This window comes from Camelus dromedarius, chromosome 5 (genome assembly GCF_036321535.1).
Source record: "Camelus dromedarius isolate mCamDro1 chromosome 5, mCamDro1.pat, whole genome shotgun sequence".
In the NCBI taxonomy this organism is placed as follows: domain Eukaryota; kingdom Metazoa; phylum Chordata; class Mammalia; order Artiodactyla; family Camelidae; genus Camelus; species Camelus dromedarius.
This window is the reverse complement of record NC_087440.1, coordinates 22,708,662-22,724,266: the sequence shown is the minus strand read 5'-3', so window position 1 is coordinate 22,724,266 and position 15,605 is coordinate 22,708,662. Positions and strand designations below refer to the sequence as shown.

Below are 15,605 nucleotides of genomic sequence, written 5' to 3'. Positions count from 1 at the left end.
TTACTCCAGGAGCCTGGCTGATGGTGACGGTGAGGCCATCAGGCCGGAGGAGCTCCGGTGTGGTCACAGCCATGCCCCCCTGCTCCGCCTGCCGACGGTCTTCCTGGATCTCCTGTGGGACGGCCCGGGGTCAGCACAGGCCAGGGCCCCCCAGACGCACAGAGACACAGACGCCGAGAGGCCTACACAGAGAGACACCAGTGGGACACCAAGCGGCAGAGGCACTGCGTCACAGAGTCTCTGAGACCCTCACAGAGCCTCTGAGATGGAACACACCCACCCTAACCTTGAAACCTGCAGGGAGAGACCACCATGCAGGGGTGTGCAGGTCAGACAGGGAGTGCCAGCCCAGTCAGTTCTCCCAGCCCGACATGGCCCACTCACCTGGTACCTGCGCAGTAAGGCCTGGTTCTTCTTGCGAAGGGCAACTATCCTCCGGTCCAGCTCTGCGTCCTTCTCCTCCTGCCTGCTCATCGGGGACTCAGCCCCATGAGACCCCTGCAGAAGGCCAGGGGCCCAAGCTCCTGACTGCTGGGCCCATCCCTTACCAGTTCCCCAACTTTCATATTTGCTCACCCAACCATATTCTTACCACCGAAGAAACAGACCCAGACCCAGAGCTAGGGTTACATGGGGAGATGGCCCATGGAAGGCCCCACCCCGCTGTTCCAGTCTGCCCATCTCTCTGCCTCCAGCGGGGCGCAGGTCAGGGCCTCCTACCCAGGCCCAGTAGCTCCCAGCAGTGGCCACCCCTCCCCCCAGCTCTCCAGGGAGCTCCGCTGCTGAGCAGAGCCTGGAATGGGAGTTATAAATGGCTCTGGCAGAGGAACCTGCCGTGACTGGGAAGTTGCCAGGGGATTCGGGAGGTCGAAGAGGGAGCTGTTTGGCTCCTAGGCCCAGAACCACAGTGAAAAGAGAGGCCCCTGCTCTGTCCTGGGCTCCCAGGCTCTGGACCCCACTCCCCAGGCCTGTGCCCAGCCTGTGGGAAAGAGCCACTCCCATGGGCCCAAACTCTCTAGGCTGTAAGCTGCTGGCAGTCGGGGCAGGAAAGATCTAGCACCGTGGGCTGGCCTAGCCAGGGAGCCACCCTGGCCCCCTCAGTGCCTCTGCACCGAGATCCCTGGGTCCCTCCTTCTCTGGCTGTAGGGACTCAGTTGTGGCCAGTGCCCCTGCCCAGCCCCCCGCCCGCCTAGGCACAGCCCTCTTCCTCCCAGGCCCAGCTGTCCCCAGCTGCCCCCAGAGTGTGGCTGCCTGGTGTCCCAGCCCCCTCCCAGCCCCAAGAAGCCCCCCGCCAAAGGCAAGGTGCCACTCACAGCCGTGTGCATGGCAATAGCGGGCACAGAGAGAATTCCAGAGCAGCCCCGAGGGAGCCAGAGCAGGAGGGAAGCCGGAGCCACTGCGGAGCCGGGCCTCTGCCGGCCTCTCCCTGCCGGCTTCGCTGCTCAGCACACGAGATCATGTTGTGATTACAAAAGACTCCTCTGGGCTCCCAGCCAGGAACGCCGCGGCCACCGCCCCCACCCATCCAGTCTCAGAGGGCGAGGACCAGGGCACCGGCAGCCAGCTGGCCCTGCCCAGCACCTCTCCCTGCCCTGCCCCGGCGTCCCCAGACAGACTGACAGGGACTTATCCCTGGCATGTTGAGCCCACAGGGGGCCTGGCTACCCCAGGCCCTGTCTTCCCGCCGGGGCCCTGTGCCCCAGGAGGGCCCAGCCTGGGCCTGCCTGCAACCAAGTAGGCCTCCATTTCTCCGGTTAGTAGAGAAAAGCCTACAGCCCAGCCCATCTGGCTCCCTGGTCTGAGGGCCCCACCCCAAATGAGCCTCCCCTCACTCTTTAGCACTGGTTTAAGTAATTCTGAGGGATTAAGAAGCTCACCTATCGTAGGCCACGAGGTACTACCGCATGCCTAAAATAACATCCTTAGTCATTCATTCCTTTAGGTTCAACATTGTCTTGCCTATATTTTAAAGTTCAGCCACTCCTGGAAGGCTCAGCTGTCTGGGTCTCCCCTTGGTGTGGGGAGCTTCCCACAGGGCCCGCGCCAGCACAGCTCAGGGCTGGCCAACAGCCTTCCCCCTCAGCTCCTGACTCTGGGCCCTTCCTGGCCTTGCTCTCCAGTGCTGGTCCTTTCAGCTTCTCTGACCCAAAGAAAGGAAGCAGCCTTTCTTGGGAAAGCCTCTCCCCAAATCTTCCCAGTGCACCTGAGGCTGTCGTCTCTGCCCAAGGGAGCAGCTTCCCTGGTGATCCTGCCCCTTAGAGTCTCTGGGACCTGGGGCTTGGGGTGCTGGGAGGAAGGGTGGTCCCTCTGTATCAGGATCACAGGGGTCTGGTTCCACAGTAACAGGTCCCCGACCTCCAGGCCCTGAAGGGCAAGTCAGAAGTCCCTGCATTCCTCCTCCTCCCTGATTGGCCAGGCCTGTTTTCCTAACCCCATGCATGACTTGTCCTCTTCTGTCTCCAGAACAAAAAGCCCCACTGCCTTCTCTCTCCTTCCCAGACCAGCCCAGGCAGCCAGAGGTTCAACCTCTGCTCCCCTTGAACTATCTCTTCCTGTCCACCCTCCCCTCCCCACCACACTTAGCCTCTTCCAGGCCAGGCCTTGGATCAGCACCCCTGACCCCATAGCCCCGATCTCTGCCACCCCAGAGTTCCCATCCTGCTTAGAAATGCCACTGCACTCTCTCTTCCTTTCGTGCCGGATGTTCCCACTGAGTCAGACTCGTCTGTGTTCCCAGGAACAGTGACGCACCCCAGCTCCTCGCCCTGGGCCTCGCTCCCTCTCTCTCTCCCCACTCACACCTCTCTCTTTCACACACACACACACACACACACACACACACACGCGCGCGCGCGCGCACACACACACATGCGCGCGCTCCTTCTCCCTCCCTCTCCAAGTGCTGCCTACAGAGTTCCAGCCTAGCCTCTGAAGGCCAGGGGCAGGGCCCTGGGGCAGAGAGGTGGAAGTCAGGCTTCCCATCACGCGTCCCATGCCTGCGTAGTGGTTGGAGCTTGAAGGCCCTCAGAGCACCAGCCTGGGAGGGGGAGATGCAGGTGAGACCTAATGTTCTCTGTCGTCTTTGGAACCCAGGTCCCTAAACCAGATCTGGGGAGCAGGGGTGTAGGTAGAGGAGGCTGCAGGGGCCAGGCAAGGTCGGTTGTCCCACTCGCTCCTGTTCCCAGCCAGGGTGGAGACAGGACAGCAGCAGGCCCAGGTAGAAATCCAGCCATCCTGCATGGAGGGTGACCCATACCTTCTGGAAGGGCCTGCAGGGAAAGACTCCCCTAACCTAGTGGCCAAGGCCTCCCAACCCAGCAGGCTGGAGGCCCGTGTGCCCAACACAAATCAATAGTAAGAGAGGGCCCCACGGTGGCTGGGCATGTGCTTCCCAAGTGCTACTCACACAATATGTCATGCCTTGGAGCAGCCCCCACGTTCTCCTATTTTCTCCAGAGTCTGCAGTATGCCTGTATGCTCCCCACTGGCCAGAGGCTCTCTGAGGGCAAGAATGTTGTGCCAAGGGCCTCTGAATCCACGGGGCCTGCACAGTACCCTCCCTCAACACTCACAGAATGAACACAAGTGAGTAACCTGTGCTATCTTGTGCACGGCTGTGGCTGCCTTCCCCTCTACCCAGAGCACATGCAGCCCTGAGGGAGGTTGTGGGCGGGTGGTAAAGTCCCTAACAGTGAACCTCCTTTCCCTTTCTGGTGTTCCCCTTCCCAGCATGGTGTTCCCCTATGAGACCGTGTCTCTGTTACTCTGTCACCACTAGGGGGCAACAGGGTCACGAAAGCCTGGTTGGGGGCCCTCTTCCCGCTCCCTTCTGCTTCCCAGCTCCTCTCCCACAAGACTTCATAAACCCCACCTCGAAGCTCCACCAGACTAGAGAAGCCACACGTTGTAGAAGCCTTACTTTATTGATGAGGAGGCCCAGAGAGTTAGCACCCTCTGCCCAGGCTGCTCAGCCTGTTTTTGGCACTAAGGAGTCTTGAAGCCGGGCACCTGCCTCCTGCCCAGTGCTCTTTTCCTGGCTGCCCCAACAACACTGTTTCTGCTGATACTTCATTCTGCCCCCGCCCCCTCCACCCAGGGATGGGCCCATTGTCCCAGCACCACGACCACAGATCCAGGTCACATCTCTTCCATGGCTGGTCCCACACCCATCTTCTCAGGCAGTCGGCCAGCTGGGCCCACAGCACCCCCACCCCACCTCCAGCACCTCCCTGTCAAGAAACTGCTTTCTTGACTCCTATTGATGAGAGGTTTCGTGCAGGCCTCTCGGGCCAGGCTAGGCCTAGCCCTGGGTAGGGAGAACTCAGTGTATGAGGTAAGGCCGGAGGGAGGAGCCTTATGAGGCTCTCGCTGATAGGGACAGTCTGGGCCCTACACTCCCAAGAACACGCATGCCAGAGCAAGGTGGGGCCAATGCCTTTGAAGCATCAGGTGGCAGAAGGATAGTCTGGGGAGCCCCTCCTCCATTCGGCTCTCCAGGGCACTCCCTGGACCTGGGCCTCCTGAGATTTCCAGCTCCAGGCCCAGCAGTGGGATGTGAACCCTTGTGTGGAACTAAACCCCCGAGCTACTTCACCTGGCCAAGTCAATGAGGGAACAAAGAGTGAAGACCCAGCTCCACTGCAGAGACACTTGATACCAGGCCACTTCAGTCTGAGGCCAGGGTGGCATGGACTCAGATCAGCTGAGGAGTATTCCAGGAGTTAAGCAACCAGGGGATAAGCAAGACTCCACCAGGGGGTGGCAGTGAGACAGCGTCCTATGAATGCGGCGTGAGAGGCAGTGGTGGCTTCTTAGCAGTAAGAGAGCATTAGGTTAGGAAGGTGCAGACCAGAGCAGGGAGGTCACTGAAGGACTGACTAAGGGGGCAGAGGAGTCCAGAGGGTCTCGCTAAAGGTTTGACAGCAGGGCCGGAAGAGGCCATGCAGTGGTTTAGGAAGCCAGGGAGGAGGCTGAGTCCAGACTCTGGAGAGAGAGGTCTGCACCAGACAGGGCTAGGGGGTGGGGGTCCAGGGAAGAGTAAGTGTAAGCAGGAGAGCCTCAGGAGGCCTCAGAGCATTGGGAAGTCAGGGGCAGTGGGGTAGGGGGGATATGCGGGAGGGGCAGCCAAGACAGTATGGAGGACTCAGGCCTCGGGCCCTGGTGGATGTGGGAGTTGGCTGGGCTTGCCTACAGGTGCCCAGGGTCCTCCTTCCTCTGGGCAGGCAGGGAGGCTGGAAGGCTGACATGGGACAGACCACAGGGGCCTCTCATGGGGGTGAGGTGTGGGTGGGGCCACACCCTCCAGGGATAGGGCAAAGGTCTGGCACAGTTCTGAGGGTTGGAGAGGAGGACAGAAGCCCAACAGAAGGTCGAGGGATTGGTGAGAGCTGGCTCGTCCCACTGAAAAAAAAGGAAGGGCCTTTGGAATGGCAGAGTTAGGGGATGGTAGTCGTCCCCCCTCTCTGGGTGGTGTCAGTGGCCTAGAGGCTTCAAGGTGGGAGAAGGCAACCAGGGTGAGAACATGCTGAAATGCTTGGGACACCACTGTCACCGCAGGGAAGAGGAAGCAGCCTGGGGGTGGGAGGGAAGCAGTAGGACCAGTTGTCCAGGTTTGCCTGGCACTGACCCTGTCTTAGCACTGAAAGTCCTGTGTCCAGAACTCCCCTCCGCATTACACTAAGTGAAGTCAGACAGAGAAAGAAAAATACCACTCATATCACTTACATGTGGTATCTAAAAATACAACGAACTAGTGAATATAATCAAAAAAGAACTCATAGATGTAGAGAACAAACCAGTGGCTGGTTATCAGGAGGGAGAGTGGGAGGGACAATATGGGTGTAGGGGAGTGGGAGGCACAAACTATTGGGTGTAAGAGAAGCTACAAGGATGTATTGTACAGCACAGGGAATATAGCCAATATTTTGTAATAAGTGTAAATGGAATGTAACCTTTAAAAATTATATTAAAAATTTACAAATTTAAAATCAGAACTTCCCTCACTCCTAGGCAAACCTGGATGTTTGGTCACTTCATGGGGAAGGAGGCTGTGGCAAGATGCTTGGGCAGGGAAAGAGGGGCTCTCAGGAGCCTGCCTGCGAAATACTCTGAGCTATGCCAGGACCAAAGGTGGGGATGTGTCCGACAGGAAGATCCCAGTGTGAGCAAAGGAAGTTCCTTCCCTCATTCCGATGAGGCCAGGAAAAAAATAGGATATGAGTGCCAATACTGATAATCATACCAACAGCTTGCACTTACGTCTAACACGGCCAAAGCCCTCACACACCTGATGTCATTTGATCTTGTCAAGCTTTGAAATCTGTGAATTAGCCAAGGCTGGTGTTATCTGAGTCTCTTTGGAGATCAGGGTCAATGACCGATGTCCTGCCTTCTGGCCTTCACTGTCAGTCCACTTTCCCTGACATCCCCACCCCTGGCCTCTACCGTTTCTGGAGATGCTCTCAGCCTCTCCTCTCCCTGAGCCCAGCCCCTCACCCCAGAAGTGTCTCTTCTTGCTCCCAGAGCACCTTTCTTCTCCACCTGGTGGCTTTCTGGTATGGAAGGGCCACCTCTCTTCGCCAGGCAATAAATCCAAGCATTTGGTGGTGAGCACTTTCTCTTTGTAAGGCACAGTGCCAGAGAGTGGAGGGGACCCACAGGTCCTCAAGGCTCTGCTTGCCCCAGCATCTCAGGATTGAGTATGAAAGAATCCACAAACATCATACTATGCCATAAATTGACCCCAATGTGCCGACCACTGCTCCTCACCTCCTGAGGGCCTCTGCCCACCCAGACCACTCAGATTGTCCTAGCTTCTCTGTCCACCCCATCAAAATGGGTCCACCTCCTCTGCCCAAGACCTCTGTACCACCTGCCTGCCTCCCATGCCCCAGACCCTGACTCCAGAGATGGTGAGAACTGAGGTCCCAAACCTCGAGCCCTCCGCACGAGCACCCACTACCCTCCTCAGCCCTGTAGCCCCTTTGCCCCCTTGGAGGTCCATGAAGACATAGGGAAGACCTTTCAGCTTCCTGCCAAGGGATGGGGGTGGAGGTCATTAGGGTCCCAGAAGGGGAAAAGGATTCCTGAAGAGGGGGGATCTGAGGGCTGGTGAGGGCAGAGCGTGGGTGGCCACAGGCAGTGCCATTCAGGCAGCTCAGGCTGGAGGGTGTGATCACTACAGGCACCGCGCCTTTGTAAACCTGCTGCAGACCTTCGCCAGCCCTCCATGCCCTGGATCCCCGAAGTCTCACAGCAAATATGTGTATGATGGATTAATAACACCCCACCTAGTCATAAACCAAAGTCCTTTGCCTACAATGTTATCAAAGCAGGCTGGAATTTTTCAGAAGAACATTCCCGAAAGAGAGACAATGTAATGTGGAGAAGGGGCCTAGGCTCTAGACTCAGACCGTCCCCAGTTAGGACTAACTACACACTGGCTGGGTGACCTCAGGCAAGTTCCTTAACTTCTCTGAATCCTGGCTTTTTCTAATCTAAAGAAGAGGGGAAGATAATAACACCTATCTCCAAGAGCTGATATGTGATCATTGGTATTTTAAAAGAACCTGACAGAAACACTTTCCTGCCCACTGTGGAAATAAAGGAGAATCACTATTCTCCTCTCCATTTTCCAAATTGTTTTCTGATGTGGTTCTGTTACTTCCGTCTTTATAGCTCTGATTGAGGCCACAATGATATACCAGAAACTGCACAAATTATACAATTTGATGGGTTTGGTCATGTGTTTATTCCAGGAAACCATCATCACAATCAAGATAATGAACATATCCATCAAACCCAAAAGTTCCCTAATGTCTCCTTCTGGCGCCTCCCCCTTGCCACCGCGCTATCGCCCCGGGCAACCACTGATCTGCTGTCATTATCAATTAGTTTACCTTTTCTAGAACTTTATAGGCAATTATATGGTATGTATTTTTTGACTTATCCTATCTTTTCCCCTTCATTGTGTTTTTTGTTTTATTTTTATTTTGGGAGGAAGTAATTAGGTTGTTTTTTTTTAAACAGAGGTACTGGAGATTGAACTGGCTATGCGCACACGGGGCATGTACTCTGCCACTGAGCTATACCCTCCCCCTCCACACAGTATGTATTTTTTATGCCTTGCTTCCTTCACTCAACAGTTATTTTGACTTTCAGTCATGCTTTTGTGTGTATCAGTTGTTCATTCCTTTTTCCTGTTGACTGGTGTTCCATCGAATGCCTGCACCGTGGTTCCTTTATACGTTCGCTTGTTGACGGACATTTGAGAAGTTCCCCATGTTTAGCTATCCCAAACAAAGTTACTGTGAACCTTCAAGGATGAACCTTTGTGAGGCCCTGGATTTCCCCTTCTTTGAGGTAGGGTACTTTTTACAAATGAATTTAAGAAAGTTCAGGTGCATCTAGTTCAGCCAGGTTTTTCACAGGAGAACCTGGAAACAGCAGCTGTTTGAACTTCTCTGCTTCCGTCTGCGGGTGTTTGATCTCACATGGTCTTTGTTCTCCTTGATTGAAAAGGGGGCCAACTGGGCCCCCTCACCTAGCTGAGGGTGGCAGTCTCAGCTGGCCTGTTTCCCCCAGCACAGTGAGCCCAAGGGGTGGGACGCGTGAGCTCAGGTCAGCCAGGGGGCTGGGATCTTGGGAGAGATCCTCCTCCTTCTTTTTCCAGGAAAAAAATATTTTTTAACAATACGTAAAAGAGAGAGAAAAACATAAAATATAAACCACAGAGATGGAGACAAGTTATTACTCAACTGTAACTACACTCCAACCTTGCATTCATTCACCAGATTTTTATTAGGCATCTGCTAAGTGCCAAGACATCTCTTAAGGGCCAGTGCCTGGGAACACAAAGGTGAGAGCAGAGTCTTGTGGAGCAGGAGACATGAGAGGAAAGGATGCAGGGAGAGACGGGAGCTTGTAACAGAGGCACCTGGTGTGTCTGCAGGGGCCTAAGGGAGGCCAGCGTGACTGAAACACACAGAGCAAAGGGCTGTGACACAGAGCAGAGGTCAAGGGGTCAGCGGGGCCAGTCCACAGGGGCTTGCAGAGTACAGAGTGAGCTGGCCTGGACTGCAAAACCCTAGGGTCCCTTCCTGCTTGTGGACATTCTATCAGGAAACTCCTCTTTTTTTTTCTTTTTTCAATGTCCTGGAAATGTATTGATCTTATCTATTTTAAAACTCTTTTTTTTTTTGGATTGAAGTATAGTTGAATTACAATACTGTATTAGTTTCAGTTGTACAGCATAGTGATGCAGTATTTTTTGTTGATTATATTCTGTTAAAGTTTATTACAAGATAATGGCTATAATTCCCTGTGCCATACAGTACAGCCTTGTGGCTTAACTATTTTATATATAGTAGTTAATGTCTGTTAATCCCATACCTCTAATTTGTCCCTCCTCCCCTTGGTAACCACAGTTTGTTTGTTTGTTTTCTGACTCATTCAATTTCCACTCCCAGGCTAGCTTCCTGAGCTTGGGCAGCACATTTGAGAATTCAGGCCTGGAACTTGGCTGCTCAGGCAAAGATTTCACAGGCTCCTCCACTAGAGACACACACACACACACACACACACACACACACACACACACACACACACACACACACACACACACACACACACACACACACACACACACACCCTATTTCTGCCCAGTTAAATATTAGCCTTTCTCATTCCTCCACACCCTATGTACCTGGTCCATCCCAGCTCCTCCCTCCCCTTTACAAATACACTTGAGGACTGACAGAACCTCAGACTGCTTCCTGCCCCCTGCTCTGTCTGCACTCTCAGGTAAGGGTCTGGCTCTGCTGGCTGTGGGCAGGGGACAGAAGGGGCTCTGTGAGAGTGCGTTGTGGGTCGGTGTGATCAGGTCTCCCTGGATATGTGTGTATGTGTCTTGAACTGGAATCTGTGCTTCTGTGTCTCTTTGTGAGGGTGTCATGAATCTGTGGTTGGGTGTTGGTTTGTGTCTCATAAATGCTTTGTAGGTCCGTGTGCTGTGTGTCTGTCTGTCTGTGTGTCTGCCTATGTGCCTGCCCCCCGCCCTGCACCCACTCCTGGGCTGAGCCCTGCCTGCGCTGTCTCCTTGAGTTTACAGCCTTTGACGTGCCAGGGAGAGGGGTTTAGCTGAGGAATGAGGGGATTGCATTAGTTCCCTTCTGTAGCCACCAACTCCTGTCCCTCAAGCATCTTGGCCTGAACTAGGGAGAGACAGTCCAAGGTCTTTTTTTTTTTTAAATGAGGTATAATTAACATATAACATTAAATTAGTTTCAGGTGTACACGTTTGTGCCTTTTGACCTCATCACCCATTTCATCAAAGCCCCACCCTCTGCCTCTGGCAATTACCAGTCAGTTCTCTGTATCTATGAGCTTGAGAGGTTTTTATTTGTTTGGGGGATTTTTTTTTTAGATTCCACATATAAGTGAGGTTATATAGTACTTGTCTTTCTCTGTCTGACTTATTTCACTTAGCATAGTTCCTTCAAGGTCTATCCATGTTGTTGCAAATGGCAAGATTTCATTCTTTCTTATGGCTGAGTAATATTCATTGTGTATAATATATATTTTACTTATCCATTCAACTGTTGATGGATACTCAGGTTGTTTTCACATCTCGGCTGTTGTCAATAATGCTGCAGTGAACATGGCGGCACATATATCTTTTCAAATTAGTGTTTTTGTTTTCTTTGGATAAATACCCAGGAGTGGAATTACTGGATCATATGGTAGTCCTATTTTTAATTTTTTTAACCTCCATACCATTTCCCACAGGGGCTGAACCAATTTACATTCCCTTTTCTCCACATCGTCACCAACACACAGTTCTTATCTTTCGGATGACAGCCATTCTAACAGGTGTGAGGTGATATCTCGTTGTGGTTTTTATTTGCATTTCCCTGATGATTAGTGATGTTGAGCACCTTTTCATGTGCCTGCTGGCCATCTGGATGTCTTCTCTGGAGAACTGTCTATTCAGGTTATTTACCCATTTTTTAATGGGATTTTTTTTTCCAAGGCATATCTTTTCTCTGTCTTCCAAGCCAGATCCTGGCTGGCCCTAAGGTTTTCTTTACCACCCCCCCCCCCACCCAAGCCCAGTCTCATGGATCTCTTTCAGACTCATCACTAAGGGGAAGGAGGAGGGGGCAGGAAGGACCATGACATAGCTCAGAGGCTGACCTCAGCTGAACATTTGTGGCACAAGTAGAATCCAACAAAAATGGGTGCCTCAAAAGTGCCAAGGGCCGGTCCTGCAAGGGGCTGGGCTATAGTGTTACAGGGGTGTGTGTGTGTTTGTGTGTGAACTCATATGTGCTTGTATGTTTAGCAACCATATGAGTATCAGAGCACCCTGATGTCAAGTATTTGGTCCTTATGTCACATATATTGATTTGTGGGTCAGAAAAAAATGAACATACCGTCTTTGCACTGGGGCCATTTTGGAGTTGTCCATTGTGACCTATGCACCAGCCCCAAGCAAGACAAGCCTAGCCTTGGCAGCAGGGCACCCCAGAAGCTCCATCCTATGAGAGCACACTTGTTGGCAAATGACAAATTGGCTCAGACCTCAAGCCCCCTTCCAATTCTGGTGGGAGGAGAGAGGAACAAGCAGTTTGGACTGGGGAAGGTTTTCCATTCACTTGTACTGCAGGGGCAAAGGCCTTAGGGTCCCGGGATCCCCCAGAGGCCACTACCTACCAACCCCATCCTCCCTGCTCTAGGTGCACCGATCTCACCAAACCTCCCTCTACACCTTTATGCCAGGTGTTTACATGGACAAGAGTCTCTGGGGACTGGGTACCTGACACATGGTAGGCACTGCAAGAATAACCATGACTGAAATTGACCCAAGTAGAAATGAATTAATACATGACCGTGAGCCTGGGGGTGGATCTAAGAGGTCAAGTGTGAGGGTGCAGGGTTCAGGGGTGCATAATGGTCTCATGTCTCTGTCTACCCACCATGTGGTTGAAACCACTGGGTCCACTCAGCACTTATGCTGGTGCTCACTCAGTGCCCAGTTCCATACTGAGTACCAAGTTAAGCCAGAGGGAGCAGTTTTATCCCTTTCATCCCTTGAAGGGGCTATAAGGGTACATCCCTGGGAGGGAGACAGAGAGATTTAGATTATAGCAAACTAAACTTTACCTGTTGAATCACAGGTGTTCTTCTTGTCACTCCCTGCATTTGCCCCATAAAGATGGATCGAGGTAACTATTGTAGTGGGCAGCTGTAGGGTGGGAGAAGGGAGAAGGAATGAGGGTGGTGAAGGTGGGGGAAGTCAGTCAGTCATATCTACTGCAAGCCAAGAGTGTGTGTGTGTGTGTGTGTGTGTGTGTGTGACAGGGGCTCCTCCCATTATACACATGAGCTCTAGGGAAGTTAGAGGTCATTCTCAGGGTGAGGCTGGGTCTGGAGGTGTGGCTGGGTCTAGAGCCCAGAACCCAGCTCCTGGCAGCTGTGCCACTGGCTCCCCTCAAGAGGAACAAAAGATCATGCTAGCCCTCAAGAAATTTAAATGTCACTGAGTAGGTGACTCCCACCAGTGGAGTACTTCAGAAACACTCAGATTGGTTACTGCAGAAATGAGCCTGCTGGACCCGCAGCTGGGCAGTCGGAGCAGGCAGGATGGTCTAAAGTGGACCTCTTGCAGGAATGCAACATAGAGTCGAGCAAGAGAGATTTCCAAATGGCAGGAGACATGAGCAAAGGCTACTAAGAGCTGGGACCAGAAAGTCAGAAGCAGGAGCAAAGGAACAGCAGAGGATCTGAGCAGAGACTGGGCTGAAACAACTGGGGTCTCGGGGGAGGGGGCAGAGGGGGAAGCTGTGTTGGGCCCACCTGAGGTGGAGGTAAAAGAAACAGGGTTTGCCAATGCAGAGTGCCTCCCTGTGCGGAATGTCACAGAGTTTGGCTGAGGCTGGGAAGGCAGACAGCTGACAGAGTGGGGACAGGAACCCACACTTCCTAACTAGCCCCTCCCTACCCAAGGGGAACTCAGCCAGCTCTTGAGCAAACAGGGATGCACTACTGAACTTTGCATTGACTTTCAATATAGATCTGTTGTTGAGCGAATGAATGAAGGGATGATGGTCAGGCAAGTGGCCAAGTCTGAGGAGCCTTGTTGGGGAAGAGGAGTGGGAGGTGGGCACAGAATCAGCATCAGGAAGAAGACAGGAGTCTCACTGCAGAACCAAATAATCAAGGCTACTTTTTTTTTCCTCCCCATCTTCTCCTGCAGGTCCAAAGGTAGGAAAGTTCCTTCGCCTTCTCCTCTTTTTCCTCCTAGCTGCAATGTTCCCCTAGACCTCCAGCCTCCTTCCTAGACCCCAAGGGAGCAGCCACAACTACCCTCAAATGTAGAGCAGGGAGCAGTCTCAGGCCTCAGGCCCACGGTGGGTGGGGGGAAAGGGAGGGGGCGGAGCATCACTGCACAAGTCCACCGCCTGCTGGCTGCAGCCTTCTCCTCGGCTCCTCTCCTGTTTTCCCATCTGTCTGTCTCCTCTCCTCACCTCCCCTCCCTGCTCCAGCAGCCCATCCTGTCTCCTGCTGCTTCCCCTCCTGTTCCATGCTTCCCTGCTTTCCTAGCTACCTCCCTGGAGAGCTGGCTTCCTCCCAAATCCCAACCACACTGCAGGGCCCCATTGACCTGCCTCTGCCAGAGAAGGGGGCTGCCTGCCCTCATCCCTGTTTCCTCTTCCCCCAGCCCCCACCAATGGCTTCCACCAGCAGACCCCACTCCTAGGCCTGGAACTGGCCCCAGCACAAAAAGAGTCATAGAAGAAGAGACAAGTAGGGTGGGAAGTGTCAGCGTCCAGGCATCACTGAGCCTAGACAGCGCAGTGGCTTCTCTTCACATGGTCACAGGAAAGTCCCCTTGCCCTGGAGCCTCTCTCTGCCCGACCTGTTACAAGCTCCAATGAGGCCCTAGGAGGCAGCAGCAGACTGGGGAGTTATCCAACCCCTAGGCCCACCCCTGCTCCCTCAGGGCCCCAAGCCCCCAGTGCCCAGCACCAGAAGCAAGGTGGTGTCTTTCTCCTCTTCCCTGGGCCTGGGGCAAGAGGCAAAGAAACTCTTTGGCCTCGGGGCCTCAGGAGTGATTTCAGCCAAGACAGGAGGTTAAATCACTCTTTCCAGGCCTCTTCTGTCTCAGGAAATAAAACCTTGATTTTACCTCCTATTCTACCTGATTTCTTGAGTCTGGTACCTGCTTAGGGACAGTCATGGGCTCACACACTCCCACTGTCATGTACACACAACCAGGCACATGCACCCATATGCATGTATCTGTGTACACAGCAGGCATGTATATGCTCCCACCCATGCACATGTATACAGACATTGCTACTGGTATGTAAATGGAGCACAGACCTTTGTACCTGCACTCGTGCACTCACTACCTATCTAGAGAATAAGCACATCCTTACCTTGCCACCTCCTACCTTTGGTCTCCTCTCACCCTCCAGCTGCCTTCTCCTTCTCCTCCTTGGCTCCAGTATCTCCCTTACCCTGCCTCCTGTCTCCTCCTTGCCCCTGGCCCTCAGTGAGTTCCTCTGTAGCCTCCCCTCGCCCCACGTTCACTTCTAAATAGTCAGCATGGCAAAACCTCTAATCACTCTGCAAGCGTTCCTGGATGAGGGAAGGGAGAAGATGAGATAATTTGGCTTCTTGGTTACAGATAAAATAAACCTAGGTCCAGGGAGTGGGAGTCATATCGCAGCTTAAGGAAGGGAAACCAGTGAGTCTAGGTTCCTCTCCTGTGTCTGCTCTGCGCTGTGGCTTCATCAAGGCAAAAGGCCCAGGGCTAGGAGCAGTCACTTGCTGTCTCTGTCTCCCAGCCGTCCACCATGACCCCTGCTAGTGCTCAGGAATCCTGGGTCCTCTAGAGTAGGGGCTGGGGAGGGGAAAAGGGAAGAAAGAAGGGGAGTTGATCTCTGGTAAGACTGCAATGACTTCTGACTTTAACATTGTTCATCTGGCTTTCCACAGGGGCACTGTCATGGAGGTGGACCCCCGCCTGGCCCAGGGCACTGCCATGGAGGTGGGCCCCCGCCTGGCCCAGGGCACTGCCATGGAGGTGGGCCCCCGCCTGGCCCAGGGCACTGCCATGGAGGTGGGCCCCCGCCTGGCCCAGGGCACTGCCATGGAGGTGGGCCCCCGCCTGGCCCAGGGCACTGCCATGGAGGTGGGCCCCCGCCTGGCCCAGGGCACTGCCATGGTGGTCCCCCCCCAGGGCACCATGGACACCCCCATGGTCCACATCACTGAGGAAGCAGAAGAAAGAAGACACAAGACTGGGGAGACTGACTGGCATGGGGCCTGAACCAGAGTCTTCTCTTCCTAATAAATAGCCTCCTGGAGGCCATGTTCTACTCTTAAAAGAGCCTGTCTTCCTTTACATCCAACCTGACTTTCAGGGGGCCCAGTGGTCTCTGAATTCCCTAGTTGTGAAAATGGGCAGCCAGTCAGGCATTCTCAGCAGTTTGGGTCAGAGGTGTCCATAGCATATGGCTAAATAAGGTCACCTTTCCTTTTGTTTTCATTTCTGTCTCTCTCCTTCCCACCAGAGGACCTCAAAAATGGCCGTTATC

General features: G+C 53.5%; 2 protein-coding genes across 5 annotated transcripts in view; one reads left to right on the top strand and one right to left on the bottom strand.

The window, feature by feature from the left end:
• CCDC9B (coiled-coil domain containing 9B) overlaps positions 1 to 15,605 on the bottom strand; it is a 34,070-nt gene that overhangs the window by 7,579 nt on the left and 10,886 nt on the right. For 2 of the 4 annotated variants that reach the window (XM_064485735.1, XM_064485734.1), the window contains exons 2-3: positions 385 to 498; positions 5 to 112 (exon numbers count right to left, since the gene is read on the bottom strand). In XM_064485735.1, the coding sequence (XP_064341805.1) occupies positions 5 to 112; positions 385 to 474 (198 nt within the window). In that variant the 5' untranslated portion in view covers positions 475 to 498. Of the gene's footprint in view, positions 1 to 4; positions 113 to 384; positions 499 to 592; positions 1,163 to 1,313; positions 1,434 to 15,605 lie in introns of those variants that run through there. The other 2 variants (XM_010989326.3, XM_064485736.1) reach the window with 2 other exon arrangements.
• Positions 14,998 to 15,393, top strand: LOC105096909 (pre-mRNA 3' end processing protein WDR33; the record flags this gene model as incomplete). Its single annotated transcript, XM_031453306.2, is given in 3 exon segments — positions 14,998 to 15,066; positions 15,068 to 15,320; positions 15,323 to 15,393. Coding segments are annotated over 3 exon segments (393 nt in total), but the record flags the coding sequence as incomplete, so codon positions are not given.